Source organism: Arachis duranensis, chromosome 6 (genome assembly GCF_000817695.3).
Source record: "Arachis duranensis cultivar V14167 chromosome 6, aradu.V14167.gnm2.J7QH, whole genome shotgun sequence".
NCBI lineage: Eukaryota > Viridiplantae > Streptophyta > Magnoliopsida > Fabales > Fabaceae > Arachis > Arachis duranensis.
This window is the reverse complement of record NC_029777.3, coordinates 57200267-57218680: the sequence shown is the minus strand read 5'-3', so window position 1 is coordinate 57218680 and position 18414 is coordinate 57200267. Positions and strand designations below refer to the sequence as shown.

At 38.7% G+C, this 18414-nt stretch overlaps 1 protein-coding gene and 1 non-coding gene across 2 annotated transcripts; both read left to right on the top strand.

Moving 5' to 3' along the window:
• The first annotated feature begins 7073 nt into the window (after window positions 1–7073).
• Window positions 7074–7457, top strand: LOC107494015 (uncharacterized). The gene has a single exon (XM_016115050.1). It carries the CDS (start codon window positions 7074–7076, stop codon window positions 7455–7457), a length of 384 nt encoding a protein of 127 aa, XP_015970536.1.
• A 10068-nt stretch (window positions 7458–17525) lies between these two features.
• On the top strand, window positions 17526–17633 carry LOC127740309 (small nucleolar RNA R71). The gene has a single exon (XR_008000988.1). It is a non-coding gene; the product is annotated as a small nucleolar RNA R71 (small nucleolar RNA).
• The last annotated feature ends 781 nt before the right edge of the window (window positions 17634–18414 follow it).

Here is an 18414-nt window from a genome sequence, read left to right as displayed (position 1 = left end):
CTTTACTTTCAATGCAATTTAAATTCTGCAAATCATCAATCAATCAACCAAATCTTGATTTGCTTGACTAAATCAACCACTAAACTAAAATTGCTCAATCCTTCAATCCCTGTGGGATCGACCTCACTCCCGTGAGTTTTTATTACTTGATGCGACCCGGTGCACTTGCCGGTTAGATTTGTGTGTTTTGGGAGAAATTCTTTTTTTCACCAAAATTACTCATCAAGTTTTTGGCGCCGTTGCCGGGGATTGAATAGATTGACAATGATTAAGTAAGGTGGTGGTCTAGATCAAGCATTTTCTTTATTTTTGTTCCCTGTTTTAGATTGAAACCAAGGTGTTTGAGTTTATGCCTCACTAAGAAATTCTCATTTGTGATATGAGTAATTTCAATTTTCAATGGTGTTGTGCTTTCCAAAATACAAATGGAGTTCAATTCATCTTGCAGTCAAACAAAATTTTTCAGGATATCACCCACCAGCACCAACCTCTAATGGTGGCTGGGGATATCACCAAGAATTAACAGATTTTGAGCACTCCAATCCATGGAGACTTGCTTCAGAGACACAAGATGAGCAGGAGAAGCATATGGGATACAAACCTCCACTCCAAAATAATTCATATTATTATCCTCATGGTAGATGGGAGGATTACCACAGACTGAAAGAGCATTCACCCTCACGTCCCAGTTCCTCAATTAAAAGTTCTTCATCACTTGATTATGCCTCAACACAAAGTTTCCTCCAAAATCCATACCAGTCATCCCATCAATCACACAACTCATTCCACACCCCTCAACACAACTTCACCACAACACATTCATGTCACTAAAATTACTCTCAACCTTCATCTCTTGAATTAACAGATGAGGAATACCTTGAAGGCATTGAAATACAGAAAAGACTAGTGGAATTCTACACAAAATCCCCACCTTGGGAAGAAACCATCCTCGAGCAGATAAATAGGTCCTTAGAGCAAACAAAGAGGAACTTAGAACCATCAAACAGTACGGATGAAGACAAATTTGTGGGTGAGGAAGTGGAAAAGCAAGATGAGGAAGCCTCTGTGTCATGAGAAATTTCAATAAAAAATGAGGTAGAGGTGGTTGAACCTGAAACTGCACTTGAGATGACAAGAGAACATGAAGACTCACAACTCTCACAAACTTCCCTGGACCAAAACGCCTCAACACTTGAATCCATGATTGAAAGGTATGAAGAGGAGCATGAAAGTGAGGAAGTCATTGCAGAGAATTCACACTCAAGTGAAGCAGAAAATCACATGAAGGAAGGGCTCATGGAACCACCAATACAAGAGGCTCTTAATGAAGAAATCACTCCAATAATCACACAGCGACCATGTCTTGACATCCAAGAAGTGAAGGCAATTGACAAAAGCACCGAGAAGAGGATTGTGACCAAGCTACAAAGGACAACATTCAAGAGAAGGTCAACTGCAAACAATCCTTCCCCTGAACTAGCAAGCAAGCTCAATCAAGCTGTGTACAAAAGGAGGCTTGCTGAGAAGAGACTAAGAAAGGGGACAACAGCTGAAACTTTTCCCCCTTGAGGTCATTTCTCTTAACCAACTGGAAGAAGAGGAAGAAAGTGAAGTACAACATGTCAAGCTAGTGACAATAAAAGAGCGCTTGTTGGGAGGCAACCCAACCTGAGGTAGTTTTCTTTTCATATCTATTTCAATAAAAAGGTTAACTAGCTTTATCTAGATTGCAAGAAGCTAAGTTTGGTGTTGCACACCAAAACAATCTAAGGGAGAATGAAGAATTCTAAGTTTGGTGTTCCACCAAAATCCCATTATAACACACATTCTCACCTTATGCATAATATGGGCTTCAAGCATACTGGATGAATTAGTTAACTATTTTGCTGTTTTCTAGTTTTCAACCTTATTACTTTTGAAAAAAAAAAAGGATTTCACACATGGTTAATGAAAACCTTTGGCAAGGTACTAAGTTTGGTGTTCCCAGACCAAAGTAAGTTCAAAAAGCCCACAAATAAATCATGCAGACTAACCACTATTTCTAAGTGCTTGGGGAACAAGAAACTTTCAATATCACTGCAGAATATCATATAAACCTTTGGAGATTTTTTTGCATCATCAACCAAAGAGGTGAAAGATGAACATGAAAGTCAAAATTGATGATGATGAGAAGAAGAACAGCAAGTGAATTCCAACATGTTGTATTGTTAAGTGATTGTTTTACATCAAATATTGCAGTAATTGAAAGTTGGATTATATCTTTATTTGCCCTGCCTGTCTGCATAGTGTAGTTTCCTTTATATACCCCTGCCTGCCTGCATAGCATAGCCTTTCTTTATAATTCAATAAGCAAGATGCTTGATTATTCACAACATTCTTATCTTCAAAACTTGTTTGCACTCAATTTTCAAGAATGCATCACATGAAAGTTCTTTGAAACGAAGGATTGAGGAATTAAACAATTTTGAGGTAAGCAAAAGATTAGGAAAAGTGGTGGATCTAGTTGTATGATTATGTATTGAGGTTGCATGCTTGTGAAAACTTGCATGGGAGCTCATAGGCAGGATATGAAGTTCAAAGAAGTATTGTGGAGATTCTCAAAAATCAATTGATCTGAGAAGCAGCAAACAAAACAAAAGGAAAAGTAAAGAAAATACAAAAACAAAAAGAACATGGCCCAAGGCTTTGAGCATCAATTACTAGGCAGAAAAAGAAAGAAAGAAACAAAAACTCAAAGAGTTGTTATCCTAGTAAATGCTTGTGGTTGAAGTGTGTCAAAGAAAGAGGCTTGAGCAAGTAAATCCTGAGGGGTGCTTTAACATCTAATACCTTAAAACCAACTGGTTTAGGAGTATTGATTGAAAGCTTATTTAAAGAGCCGCTTTGAGACATGACACTTAGAGTCGAGGCCAAAGCACAGAAACTATAAGCTGCTTCAAGGTGATTACATATAAAGAGATCTCCATGATACCATTTGGATGAAAATCCTAAGACCTACGACTCCCAATATGTGAGGACTAGTGAGCACTGAAGCCCTTGCATGAGCATATGATTTACAGTTCACCCCACTGATTCTTAATCACTTCAATCACTGTACTTTACAAATGTTCTTCAATCCATCTCAGTTGAAAGAACCTCTGAGCATAGTTCATTTCTTGCTTGGGGACAAGCAAGCTTTAAGTTTGGTGTTGTGATGACAAGTCATCTTAGCCTAGTTTCACTAGTCTCTTTCTTTTGTTTTTGATTGAATTATGCACTTTCTTGAGGCCTAAGTAAGCTAATTTGGGTAGATTTTCATGCTTCCTTTGATTGAATCAACCATAGATAAATTCATGCTATTTCATGAGATTTGATGCCATAATAGTTGCATATTAGGATAGAATGAATATCTCATGATTTTGAGCATAGCTTTAATGTGTTTGGTTGGTTAATGATAGGTGAAGAAAGCTTGGAGAAAGGTTGAAGTAAGAAGGAATGGCTAGAAGCAAAGAGAGGACAATGAAACAAGTGAAATTGAACTAGGAAGCATAAAGTTGGACTTGAAGTTAGCCCTCAAACTTTTGCACAAACTTTTGGGTGAAAAGTTAGCCTCAAAGTTAGCCCCCTAACTTGGAGGCTAACGTGAGAATTGAAAAATTCACCCAGGGCTAGCCAACGTTTGCGCCAACGTTAGCCCCCTAACTTGGAGGCTAACGTTGGCATGAAAATTGTGTCCAGGGTAGCCAACGTTTGCGCCAACGTTAGCCCCCTAACTTGGAGGCTAACGTTGGCATGAAAATTTTGTTCCTGGGCTACTCAACGTTTGCGCCAACGTTAGCCCCCTAACTTTTGGGCTAACGTTGGCGCCATTGGTGCATTAGGAAGGGCCAACGTTGGAGCTAAAGTTAGACCCCTAACTTTGGCACCAACGTTGGCATCAGTCAAATGGGCTATCTGATATGAAAAGTTTGAGCAGAAGTTAGACCCCTAACTTTGGCTCAAACTTTTACTCCAACTTCTATAAAAATCCAATCCGGTTCAATTGGTTCACTTGGGTTCCTCTCCAAACTCCAAGAGCAATCAACCAAGGCCTCTTTCAACCCAATTCCACCAAGAGCAAAGGCCCAACTCAAGGCTTGAAGATCATTTGAAGAAAGTGTATAAATAAGCTAGAATTCAAGTTATTCGGGGAGCTTCCTTTTCTTATTTTTCATAGAGCTTTCCTGTTGAATTTTAGTTACTGAGTGATTTTTAGTTTCTTAGTTTGGGGAAGGAGAATTCCATTCTCTTCCTCTTAGTTTTATTGCTTTCAATTTCAATTACAACTGTCTTGGATCTTGGGTTAGAGAATTGAAGGAATTCTGTTTCAATCTCATCCTTGGATCTCTCTCTTTCTTTACTGCTTAATTGAATTTACTTTTCTGTCAATTGCTCTTCATCTAATTTCTTTGCAATTTACATTTCCCTTGCAATTGTTCTTGTTGGATCTAGGAAGGCATTGAGATCTAGACTTGGTTTTCTAGTCTCTGGGTCCTGAGATCTAAATTCCAACTTTACATTCTGTTTAATGCTTTCCATGCCCATTTACTTTTCTGTTTGATTTAAGTCATTCTCTACTTTTCTGCTTGTTGCAATTTACTTTTCCTTGTTTAATTTCTGCAAATCCACCTCCCAATTCCCTTGACAATTCAAGCCATTTACATTTCCAGCACTTTAAGATTTTGCAATTTACATTTCTTGCGTTCTAAGTTTCTGCCATTTAATTTCTTGTTCCTTAAGATTCAGCACTTTAATTCCTGTTCTCTTTAATTTCATGCCAATTACCCATCCCCTTTACTTTCTATGCAATTTAAATTCTGCAAATCACAAATCACTCAACCAAATCTTGATTTGCTTGACTAAATCAACCACTAAACTAAAATTGCTGAATCCTTCAATCCCTGTGGGATCGACCTCACTCCCGTGAGTTTTTATTACTTGATGCGACCCGGTGCACTTGCCGGTTAGATTTGTGTGTTTTGGGAGAAATTCTTTTTTTCACCAAAATTACTCATCAATTACCCAATTACTCTTTCCAAGCCAAGAATGCTCAAGATCTACTCTAAAGCCAAACCAAGCATTTTGTCAAACATTTGGTGGGTATAAATGGAAAGCATGGTAAATATGCAAGAATAATAAATCTACCAACTACCAATTGCAAGGGAAGTAAATCAACAACTCAAATCATCAATAAAATAACATCAAACATCAAATCTCATTAAATGTAAATCAAATCCAACATGAGTTCAACATCACAAAAGAGACATAAAGGAGAAATTAACATGAAAACTAAGGAAATCAAGTAGTAGGAACAAGAAATTATGAAGGAAACAAGATGAAAACATGAAAATTGACCTAGATCTAAGATGGAGATTAACCTAACCTAATTTTAGAGAGAAGAGGGAGCTTCTCTCTCTAGAAACTAACCTACATGATGCTATACTACCAAACAATTGCTCCCCCTTGCCCAAGCTTGAATTCAACATGAAATAGCCTTAGAAATGAGTTGGATTAGGACCAAAATGAGCTGCAAAATCGCTGGCCACGATTTCACTTTAGTGAACCACGTGCTCCATCAGCGCGCACGTGTACATGGCGTGTGCGCATCCCTATACGTGATGCAACTATAGCAAATTTTATATCATTTTAAATCCCTAGATGTTAGCTTTCCAATGCAACTGGAACTGCCTTATTTGGAACCTTGTAGCTCAAGTTATGATCGATTGAGTGCCAGAAGGTCAGACTTGACAGCTTTACGGTTCCTTCATTTCTTCATGAGTTCTCCCACTTGCATGCTTTTCTCCTCACTTTTTCCATCCAATACTTGCCTTATGAACCTGAAATCACCTAACAAACATATCAAGGCATCGAATGGAATTAAAGTGAATTAAAATCACTAATTTTAGGGCCTAAAGAGCATGTTTTAACATTTAGGCACAAATGAAAGGAGGATTGCAAAACCATGCTATTTCATTGAATAAATGTTAGAAAAGGTGATAAAATCCCCCAAATTAAGCACAAGATAAACCACAAAATCGGGGTTTATCACAGACCACTTGAGTCGCCTTGAGCACGTTAGGGATGACTCCAATCCTATCAATGATGCTTTTCCATTTGATAGCTTGCATGCAGTATTTGAAGTAGCTCCTTGGTATGCACCTGTAACTAATTATCTAGTTAGCCATTCTTTCCCTCCCAATTTCATTAAGCATTAAAGAGACAAGCTGAAAAGTGAGTCTAAATACTATATATGGGATGATCTATATTTATGGAGGTGTGGTGCTGGCCATGTAATTAGAAGGTGTGTACCCCAATTAGATTTCCAGTCCATTTTAGAGGCTTGCCACTCTTCTGAGAGTAGAGGACATTTTAGCCCTCAATGAACAGCTAGAAAAATTTTAGACTGTGGATTCTGGTGGCCTACTCTTTTTAAAGATGTTGCTATCTTTTGTAAATCTTGTTCCCCATGCCAAAGGTTTGGTAATATATCTAGGAGGGATGAGATGCCTCAATAGATTATGCTTTTCTGTGAAATTTTTGATGTTTGGGGCATTGACTTCATGGGTCTATTTCCAAACTCTAATAGTTACCTTTATATGTTGTTAGCTGTAGATTATGTTTCTAAATGGGTGGAAGCAATTCCTACCCGTGCTGATGATGCTAACACTGTTGTTTCCTTTGTTATAAACCATATTATCTGTCGCTTTGGATCACCATGAGTAATCGTGAGCGATCAAGGTACTCACTTTTGTAACAAGAGACTCACAGGATTACTAAAAAAGCACGGGATTGTTCACAAAGTAGCAACATCTTATCATCTCCAGACCAATGGGCAAGCAGAGGTATCTAACAAAGAGATTAAACGCATTCTAGAAAAGATAGTAAAGCCTCATAGGAAGGACTGGAGTGCCAGATTACAAGATGCACTCTGGGCTTATCGAACAGCGTACAAGACACCCATTGGGATGAACCCCTTCTGCCTAGTGTACTGTAAGGCTTGCCATCTTCTTGTAGAAGTGGAACACAAGGCCTTCTGGGCTGTAAAGGAATGTAACATGAATTTTAAGGAAGCTGGTGCTGAAAGGAAGCTGCAACTAGTAGAACTAGAGAACCTTCACCTAGAAGCATATGACAAGGAAAAGATGAAGGCTGTCCATGACAAGCACATAAAAAGGAGAGAATTCAGACTAGGAGAGTTAGCTCTTCTTTACAACTCCAGACTGAGGCTTATGCCAGGCAAATTAAGATCAAGATGGGAAGGCCCATACAGAGTAGAAAAGGCAGAGCCATACAGAGTTTTTCACCTATGTCATCCTTCTAGCTCCAAATTTATTAAGGTCAATGGACACCGCTTAAAACTTTATGATGGTGAGAAGATGAAAGATCACAAAGAGCTAGAGGTCTTCCTCCTGGAAGACCCACCAACAGAAGCAGAATGAGCCTAAAGACCGTCCAACTTAAGGACATAAAAGCAAAGTGCTAGATGGGAGACAACCCACCATGGTATGATCGTTCCGTTTCAGTCTTAGGTTTATTTTTTCATTTTCTACTTAATTTTTCTTAATGACTCATCTCATAACCTTTGCACTTAGTCTGCATCTGCATTCGCATTCTGCATAAAAAAAAGAAAAAAAGAGGGGGAAAAGAGCACACGACGCGCAAGTGTCGCTGACACGTACGCGTCATATGTGCTTTCGTAACTAAATGAAAAGAGGCAAAAAGTCACTCGGGAGCTTGGCTGGAGGTGTGCCATAGGCACAAACACGCCCACGCGAACGCGTCATAGCACAAAAATAAAAGAAGCTAAACTATAGCTAAGTATCGAAAGCAAACAAACTATCTATAATAGTCACCTATTCACATAACCAATATCAAGGCATATGCTGCAACCATTCCCCGACAACGGTGCCAAAAATTTGATGGACACCCGTGGACTATGTCGGAAGAGAATTTCTCAATGAAGTTGCGTTGCAAGTATAGCTCTACCAACAAAAATCCTCGAGGATCAAATTTAGAAAGAAATTGGTTGTCATAAGTTCAACCCCAATAAAGTAACCGAAGTATTCAAACCTCGAGTCGTCTCACAAGAAATGGGCAAACATGTGCTTTAACATTGGTTAGAAATCTATGGTTGTAAGTCATGAGCGAGAAAGTAAACTGGGAATCTTAGCAAACAAATAATCTTAAAGTGCAAAGAGCTAATTCAAATAACTATGCAAGATGTGAGCAATTTCAAACTAAGAAGACAACATTCAATCTAATTCTACTATCAACTAAACAATAACTATATCTAAGGCAAGGCAATAAAGATTTTGGGTTTTCCAAATAAGAATGATAAAAGTAACTCTTGGCTAGACATGGGAATTAGGGTCACTATCCTTGTCTAACAACCATATCTTGACAATTATGAGGAGCCAAACTCATTAAATCTACTTCTATACTTGAAGTAAGTTAAATGGCTTGGTCAACATCCACCCATAAGGTCTAACCTCACTACTAATTAACCTAGTAGTAGGCTAGTGTCAATGGCTATCAAATTGACCACTGAGGATTCCCAAATCATCAAATCCATTAGACCCAATGACTCAAGTTTACCCAATTCCCTTGGCCTATGCCAAGAGTAAAAAAGAACTACTCCATAATCAAGGTAAACAATTCATCAAACACATGGTAAGCATTAACAAAAGACATGTTCAAATTGCAATTGAATTGAAATTAACAAATACCCACTAACTAATATCAACTTACAATCACTCAAATAACACAATTAATCATAGAAATCATCAATGTAACATCAACAAGTCAAGATTCACAACATTCATGCAATGAGTATAAAGTGACAATTGACAAGAATCCATAAACTAACACAAGATCAAAGCAAAATTATACTAAGGAATTCAAATTAAACAATCAAAACTAGTGATTAACAAGATCTAATTTAGAGTTTAACAAGGGAAGATCAAATTAAAGCTAGATCTATAGAAGAACAAGGGATTCTATATCTAGAAGAACAAAGAACCCAAAAAACTAGAAAATGTGTCTTAGTGTAAAATGATTGATCCCCCCTTCTCCTTAGCATCCTTGGGTCTTTTTCCATGCAGAAACAGCTTGATTGGGCCTAATCAGCCACAAAAATTGTCAGGCATGAGTTCTTTTAATGAGGTCACGTGCAGCTTCCCGCGCGTACAGGCCATTCGTGCACGCACGCCGATTGCTTTTGTGATCCACGCGTGCGCGCTAAGTGCGCGTGCGCGCCAAGTGCGCGTGCGCGTTGGTTGGAATTCTCTGGCCTGCGCGGATGCGTCTATCCTTGCGTGCCGCTTCCAGCTATCCTTATCCATGCGTGCGCATGAAGTGCGTGTGCGCGTCGGTGCTGCAGTTCCCAAAATCCAAATCTTCATGTTCCTTCCTCTTGTGCTTGTTTTCCTTCTCTCTTCTAGGCCATTCTTACCCTATTAATTCTGAAATCACTCAATAAATACGTCACGGCATCGAATGGCAATAAAGAGGATCAAAATATAGCAATTCTAAGGCAAAATAAGCATGTTTTCTATCATGGAGCAATATTAGGAAGTGAACACAAAGTCATGCATTTCTTGTGAATAAGTGCGAGAAATATTGACAAAAACCCCCAAATTAAGCACAAGATAAACAACAAGATTGTGGTTTATCAAATCTCCTCACACTTAAACTAAGCATGTCCTCATGCTTAAAATAAAAAAAAAAACAAAGATCATGGTGAGAAGGGGTTTATGAAATGCAAACTACCTAAGTGAATGCATGCAACTAATGTAAAGTTGTCTATCTACTTGGTCAAGGGTAAATCCATCCTCCAAGAACACATGTGAGCATATAGGGTGAAAATGATGTGTGGTTCATGAATCCTACCAAACTGAATATCACTATGAAGTGCATACAACTTGCTAAATGAATGCTTATGAAAGTCGGGGACAAGGAGTTGAGCATCGAACCCTCGCCAGACATGTATCCGCTCTATGCGCTCAAGTGTATAGGGTTCGTTACTCAATCCTCTCCTTATCATGCTTTCCAAGATTTGTCTTTCATCTGACAATAAACAATTACTTAATGCATGCTTACAAGTATCATGAGGTCTTATCACGGGTTGTAACGTGGCTAGGGTGAGGATAAGGATGCATATGGTCAAGTGAGCTTAAAATTTGAGTCCTTGATTAACCTAGGATCCCACTAGACACATAAAATAACCTATACAACTATAATACATTACCTAGCTACCCTTGAGTTTCACTTTTTGCACACTCATGCATTCCTTTCAATTCATATCCCATATGCATTGTTTTTACTACTTTGTCTTAGGGCATTTTTGTCCCCTTTCATTGCCTTTCTTTTTTTCCATATATATATATATTTTTTTTTTCTTTTCTTTTCTTTTTCATACATTCTCATATATACACATATGAAATTCTTCTCTTTTTTTTGGTCCCCTTTTCCTTGGGGTTCATGTACAAAAGTTTCAATGCATATGGTTCAATCATTCAATATATGAGTATGTTTCCAAATCCCAGAATTTTCAATTACAATTACAATACACCTCTATATCTACCCAAGTTCCTAAGTATATCCTCCCAATTGAATGATACAAATCCTAACTCACCTAAGCTAATCAAGGATCCAAATTTAGGGACATTCATGGTTTTTTCACTTAAGGTTGTTGATGTGCTCCATTTATGAACGAAAAGGGTTTATCATGGGCTCAAAATTGGTTAACAATGGTAGATAAAAGGGTTAAAGCCATTTTGGAAAAGTGAATATTAAAACGACGACCTCAATCATGTAAATGCATTCATACACAAGTAATGGACACATAGAATTAGACAAAGCAAGGATGACAATCATAGAGAGAGAATAATGCACACAAGGATGGGAATTAATGGTTAGAAGATATAACCATACAATAGGCTCAAAACATACATGATTGTGTTCTTAGCTCAATTACTATGTTCCAAAATACATTATTGAAGCAAGTTCAACACAAAAAAAAATTTCAAATTGGTAGGGTACCCCAAAACACAGTTTCTTGGGGAACAAGTTATTATTTGACCAAACAACTCTATAGAGACTAACTACCATGCAAGGAATATTTACAAGCAAGACTAACTACACATGCAATGTACTAACTACTAAGCAAGAGATAAATCCATGGGTATTGAAAGAAAGAGATTGTTACCCATAGAGATCGGTCGAATGACCTCCCCACACTTAGAATTTAGCACGGTCCTCTGGTGCACGAAATTGTGATCTTAATGGCGCCAAAAACTTGGTACGCATAATTGTAATATCTCTCTTTTTCACAACTTCGGACAACTAACCAGCAAGTGCACTGGGTCGTCCAAGTAATAAACCTTACATGAGTAAGGGTCGATCCCACAAAGATTGTCGGTATGAAGCAAGCTATGGTCATCTTGTAAATCTCAGTCAGGCGGATTCTAATGGTTATGATGGTTTTCGAATATAAAGATAAATAAAGCATAAAATAGAGATAGAGATACTTATGTAAATCATTGGTGGGAATTTCAGATAAGTGTATGGAGATGCTTTGTCCCTTCTGAATCTCTGTTTTCCTATTGCTTTCACCCAATCATTCTTACTCCTTTCTATGGCAAGCTGTATGTAGGGCGTCACCGTTGTCAATGGCTACTTCCCATCCTCTCAGTGAAAATGGTCCAAATGCACTGTCACAGCACGGCTAATCATCTGTCGGTTCTCAATCATGTTGGAATAGGATCCATTGATCTTTTTGCGTTTGTCACTACGCCCAATACTCGCGAGTTTGAAGCTCGTCACAGTCATCCCATCTCAGATCCTACTCGGAATACCACAGACAAGGTTTAGACTTTCCAGATCTTAGGAATGGCCGCCAATAATTCTAGCTTATACCACGAAGACTCTGATCTTTTGGAATTGAGACTAAGAGATATGTGCTCGATCTAAGGTAGAACGGGAGTGGTTGTCAGGCACGCGTTCATAGGTGAGAATGATGATGAGTGTCACGGATCATCACATTCATCATGTTTAAGTGCAGCGAATATCTTAGAATAAGAATAAGTTGAATTGAATAGAAGAACAATAGTAATTGCATTAATACTTGAGGAACAGCAGAGCTCCACACCTTAATCTATAGTGTGTATAAACTCCATCATTGAGAATACATAAGTGATAAAGGCCCAGGCATGGCGATGAGGCCAGCCCCAAGGTCTAAGAACTAAAACGTCCAAAGATTGATACCAATATTAAAATACAATAGTAAAAAGTCTTATTTATACTAGACTAGTTACTAGGGTTTACAGAAATAAGTTTAAGTGCAGAAATCCACTTCTGGGGCCCACTATTGTTTTTTCTTGGGCTGAGCTTGAGCTTTACAGGTGCAGAGGCCTCTCTTGGGGTTAAACGCCAAGTTGTAACGTGTTTTGGCGTTTAACTCTGGTTTGTGACGTGTTTCTGGTGTTTTACTCCAGAATGCAGCATGGAACTGGCGTTAAACGCCAGTTTGCATCGTCTAAGCTCGAATAAAGTATAGACTATTATATACCTCTGGAAATCCCTTGATGTTTATGTTCCAACGCAATTGAGAGCATGCCATTTGGAGTTATGTAGCTCCAGAAAATCTATTTCGAGTGCAGGGAGGTTAGAATCCAATAGCATCTGTAGTCCTTTTTCAGCCTCCTATCAGATTTTTGCTCAGGTCCCTCAATTTCAGCCAGAAAATACCTGAAATCATAGAAAAACACACAAACTCATAGTAATGTCTAGAAATGTGAATTTTTCATAAAAACTAATAAAAACATCCCTAAAAGTAGCTAGATCTTACTAAAAACTACCTAAAAACAATGCCAAAAAGCGTATAAATTATCCGCTCATCATAACACCAAACTTAAATTGTTGCTTGTCCCCAAGCAACTGAAAATCAAATAGGATAAAAAGAAGAGAATATACTATAAATCCTAAAATATCAATGAATATTAGTTCTAATTAGATGAGCGGGACTTGTAGCTTTTTGCTCCTGAACAGTTTTGGCATCTCACTTTATCCTTTGAAGTTTAGAATGATTGGCATCTCGAGGAATTTAGAGTTCAGATAGTGTTATTGATTCTCCTAGTTTAGTATGTTGATTCTTGAACACAGCTACTTAAGCACTTTGTTTTCGAGTATTACCACCGGATACATAAATGCCACAGACACATGACTGGGTGAACCTTTTCAGATTGTGACTCAGCTTTGCTAAAGTCCCCAGTTAGAGGTGTCCAGAGCTCTTAAGCACACTCTTTTTATTGTGGATCACGACTTTAACCACTCAGTCTCAAGCTTTTTACTTGGACCTGCATGCCACAAGCACATGATTAGGGACAGCTTGATTTAGCCGCTTAGGCCTGGATTTTATTTCCTTGGGCACTCCTAATCATTGATGCTCAAAGCCTTGGATCCTTTTTACCCTTGCCTTTTGGTTTTAAGGGCTATTGGCTTTTTCTGTTTGCTTTTTCTTTTTTTTTTATATTTTTTCCATTTTTTTGTTAGCAAGCTTTTTTTTCTTCACTGCTTTTTCTTGCTTCAAGAATCAATTTTATGATTTTTCAGATCATCAATAACATTTCTCTTATTCATCATTCTTTCAAGAGCCAACAATTTTAACATTCATAAACAACAAGATAAAAAATATGCACTGTTCAAGCATTCATTCAGAAAATAAAAAGTATTGTCACCACATCAATATAATTAAACTAATTTCAAGGACGAATTCGAAACTCGTGTACTTCTTGTTCTTTTGTATTAAAAACTTTTTTCATTTAAGAAAGGTGAAGGATTCATAGAATTATTCATGGCCTTAAGACATAGACACTAGACACTAATGATCATGTAATAAAGACACAAACATAGACAAACATGAAAGCTTAAAAACCGAAAAACAGAGATATAAGAGCAAGGAAATTAAGGAATGAGTCCACCTTAGTGATGGTGGCGCCTTCTCCTTGAAGGACCAATGGTGTTCTTGAGGTCCTCTATGTCCCTTCCTTGCCTTTGTTGCTCTTCCCTCATAGCTCTTTGATCTTCTCTAATCTCATTGAGAATGATGGAGTGCTTTTGGTGTTCCACCCTTAATTGGGTCATGTCATGACTCAATCCTTCTAGAGAAGTGTTGAGTTGTTCCCAATAGTTGTTTGGAGGATAATGCATCCCTTGCGGCTTCCTCATGCGTCTCTTGAGATCCATGAATAGGCTCTCTTGTTTGCTCCATCATCTTCTTAATGATGGGCTTGTCCTCTTCAATGAGGATGTCTCCTTCTATGACAACTCCAGCTAAGTAGCATAGATGGCAAATAAGATGAGGAAAAGCTAGCCTTGCCAAGATGGAGGGCTTTTTGGCTACTTTGTAGAGTTCTAGAGAGATGACTTCATGAACTTCTACTTCATCTCCAATCATGATGCTATGGATCATGATGGCCCGATCCACAGTTACTTTGGATCGGTCGCTAGTGGGGATGATGGAGCGTTGGATGAACTCCAACCATCCTCTAGCCACAGGCTTAAGATCCAGTTTTCTCAATTGAACTGGCTTGCCTTTTGAGTCTCTTTTCCATTGAGCTCCTTCCACACATATGTCCATGAGGACTTGGTCCAACCTTTGATCAAAGTTGACCCTTCTAGTGTAGGGGCGTGCGTCTTCTTGCATCATAGGCAAGTTGAATGCCAACCTCACATTTTTCGGACTGAAATCTAAGCATTTCCCCTGAACCATTGTAGGATAATTCTTTGGATTCAGGTTCATACTTTGATCATGGTTCCTAGTGATCTATGCATTGGCATAGAACTCTTGAACCATTAAGATTCTGACTTGTTGAATGGGGTTGGTAAGAACTTCCAACCTCTTCTTTTGATCTCATGTCGGATTTCCGGTTACTCATTTTTCTTGAGCATGAAAGGGACCTCAGGGATCACCTTCTTCTTGGTCACAACTTTATAGAAGTGGTCTTGATGGGTGTTAGAGATGAATCTCTCCATCTGCCATGACTCGGAGGTGGAAGCTTTTGTCTTGCCTTTTCTCTTTCTAGAGGTTTCTCTGGCCTTAGGTGTCACCATGGAAAAATAAAAAAGGTGGGTTTGGGTGGGTAAGAGATTTTGAATTTGAAGGTAGATGGGATTTATGGGGAAGAGTGGATGGATGTGAGTGGTGAAGAGTTAATGAGGAAGAGAGATTGAGGTGATTGGTGAAGGGTGTTTGGGGAAGAGTGTTATTGGATAGTGTGAAGAAGAGAGATGGTGAGTTGAGGTAGGTGGGGATCCTGTGGGGTCCACAGATCCTGAGGTGATCCTGTGGGGTCCATAGATCCTGAGGTCTTAAGGATTTATCATCCTTGCACCAATTAGGCGTGTAGAACGCCCTCTGCATGCAATCCTGGCATTTAACGCCAGGATAAAGCTTGTTTCTGGCGTTAAACACCCAAATGTAGCATGTTTCTGGTGTTTAACGCCAGCCTGATGCTTGTTGCTGGCGTTAAACGCCAGCTTTCCTCAGGGTGCAATCCTACCATTTAAACGCCAGACTGCTGCTTGTTTCTGGCATTCAATGCCAGATTCATGCTCTGTTCTGGCGTTGAACGCCAGCCAAATGCTCCTTAATGGCGTTTAAATGCCAGTAAGCTCTTCCTCTAGGGTGTGCTTTTCCTTCTGCTGTTTATGATTCTGTTTTTAATTTTTGCAATTGTTTTGTGACTCCACATGATCATAAACCTAATAAAACATAAAAGAACAAGAGAAATATAGATAAATAAAAATTGGGTTGCCTCTTAATAAACGCTTATTTAATGTTAATAGCTTGACAGTGAGCTCTCATGGAGCTTCACAGATCATCAGAGCATTATTGGGACCTCCCAACACCAAACATAGAGTTTGGTTGTGGCTCCCAACACTAAACTTAGTATTTGACTATTGAGAGAAGCTTTTTATGCTTCCTCTCCATGTTTACAGAAGGATAACCTTGAGCTTTAAACATAAGGTAGTCCCCATTCAATTGAAGGACTAGTTCACCTCTGTCAACATCAGTCACAGCTCCTGCTGTGGCTAGGAAGGGTCTTCCAAGGATGATGCATTCATTCTCCTTCTTCCCAGTGTATAGGATTATGAAATCAGCAGGGATGTAAAGGCCTTTAACCTTCACTAACACGTCCTCTACCAATCCATAAGCTTATTTTATTCACTTGTCTGCCATCTCTAATGAGATTCTTGAAGCTTGTACCTCAAAGATCCCTAGCTTCTCCATTACAGAGAGTGGCATAAGATTTATACCTGACCCTAGGTCACACAGAGCCTTCTCAAAGGTCATGGTGCCTATGGTACAGGGTATTAAGAATTTACCAGGATCTTGTTTCTTTTGAGATAGAGTTTGCTGAACCCATGTATATAGTTCATTAATGAGCAAGGGAGGTTCACCTTTCCAAGTCTCATTACCAAACAACTTGGCATTCAGCTTCATGATGGCTCCTAGATATTGAGCAACTTGCTCTTTAGTTACATCTTCATCCTCTTTAGAGGAAGAATAGTTCTCAGAGCTCATGAATGGCAAAAGGAGGTTCAATGGAATCTCTATGGTCTCTAGGTGAGCCTCATATTCCTTAGGTTCCTCAGTTTGGAACTCCTTTTTGTTTAGAGGACGTCCCAGGAGGTCTTCCTCACTGGGATTCACGTCCTTCTCCTCCTTTGTGAATTCGGCCATATTGATTATATCAATGGCCTTGCACTCTCTTTTTGGATTCTCTTCTGTATTGCTTGGGAGAGTACTAGGAGGGGTTTTAGTGATTTTCTTACTCAGCTGGCCCACTTGTGCTTCCAAATTTCTAATGGAGGACCTTTGTTTCATTCATGAAACTTAAAGTGGCCTTAGACAGATCAGATACTATATTTGCTACGCTAGAGGGGCTCTGCTCAGAATTCTCTATCTGTTGCTGAGAAGATGATGGAAAAGGCTTGCTATTGCTAAGCCTGTTTCTTCCACCATTATTAAAGCCTTGTTGAGGCTTTTGTTGATCATTCCATGAGAAATTTGGATGATTTCTCCATGAGGAATTATAGGTGTTTCCATAAGGTTCACCCATGTAATTTACCTCTGCCATTGCAGGGTTCTCAGGATTATAAGCTTCTTCTTCAGAAGATGCCTCTTTAGTATTGTTGGATGCATTTTGCCATCCATTCAGACTTTGAGAAATCATGTTGACTCGTTGAGTCAACATTTTGTTCTGAGCCAATATGGCATTCAGAGCATCAATTTCAAGAACTCCCTTCCTCTGAGGCGTCCCATTACTCATAAGATTCCTCTTAGAAGTGTACATGAATTAGTTGTTTGCAACCATTTCAATAAGTTCTTGAGCTTCTGCTGGTGTTTTCTTTAGGTAAATGGATCCACCTGCAGAATGGTCCAGTGACATCTTAGAGAACTCAGATAGACCATAATAGAATATATCCAGAATGGTCCACTCTGAAAGCATGTAAGAAGGACACTTTTTGGTCATCTGCTTGTATCTTTCCCAAGCTTCATAGAGGGATTCACCATCTTTTTGCTTGAAGGTTTGAACATCCACTCTAAGTTTGCTCAGCTTTTGAGGAGGAAAGAACTTGGCCAAGAAGGCCGTGTCCAGCTTATCTCAAGATTCCAGGCTATCTTTAGGTTGTGAGTCCAACCATGTTCTAGTTCTGTCTCTTACAACAAAAGGGAAAAGCATGAGCCTGTAGACTTTAGGATCTACTCCATTAGTCTTAACAGTATCACAGATCTGTAAGAACTCAGTTAAAAACTAGTAGGGATCTTCTAATGGAAGTCTATGAAACTTGCAATTCTGTTGCATTAGAGCAACAAGTTGAGGCTTCATCTCCAAATTGTTTGTTCCAATGGCAGGGATTGAGATGCTTCTTCCATAAAAGTTGGAAGTAGGTGTAGTATAATCACCAAGCATCTTCCTTGCGTTATTGTTGTTGTTATTATTTTCGGCTGCAATGTCCTCTTCTTTTTCGAAAATTTCTGTCAAGTCCTCTCCAGAGGGTGTGATTTAGCTTCCCTTAGCTTCCTCCTTAGGGTCCTTTCAAGTTCAGGATCTGCTTCAACAATAATGTCCTTGTCCTTGCTCCTGCTCGTATGAAAAAAAAGGGAACAAAAAATAATAATAGGGATCTTCTTTACCACAGTAGAGAGATTCCTTTATGTTAGTAGAAGAAGAAAAGAATAGAAGAAGGAAAAGAGGAAAATTTGAACTCAGAGAGGAAGATGGGGTTCGAATTTTAAGATGAAGATAAGTGTTAGTAAATGAAAAAATAAATAGAAAGAGATGAGAGAGAAGAGTTTTCGAAAATTAACTAAAATAAAAGAAAAATATT

Excerpts from the sequence above, each read along its gene's own strand:
- LOC107494015 (XM_016115050.1), top strand. The coding sequence starts at position 7,074 with ATGAATTTTAAGGAAGCTGGTGCTGAAAGGAAGCTGCAACTAGTAGAA.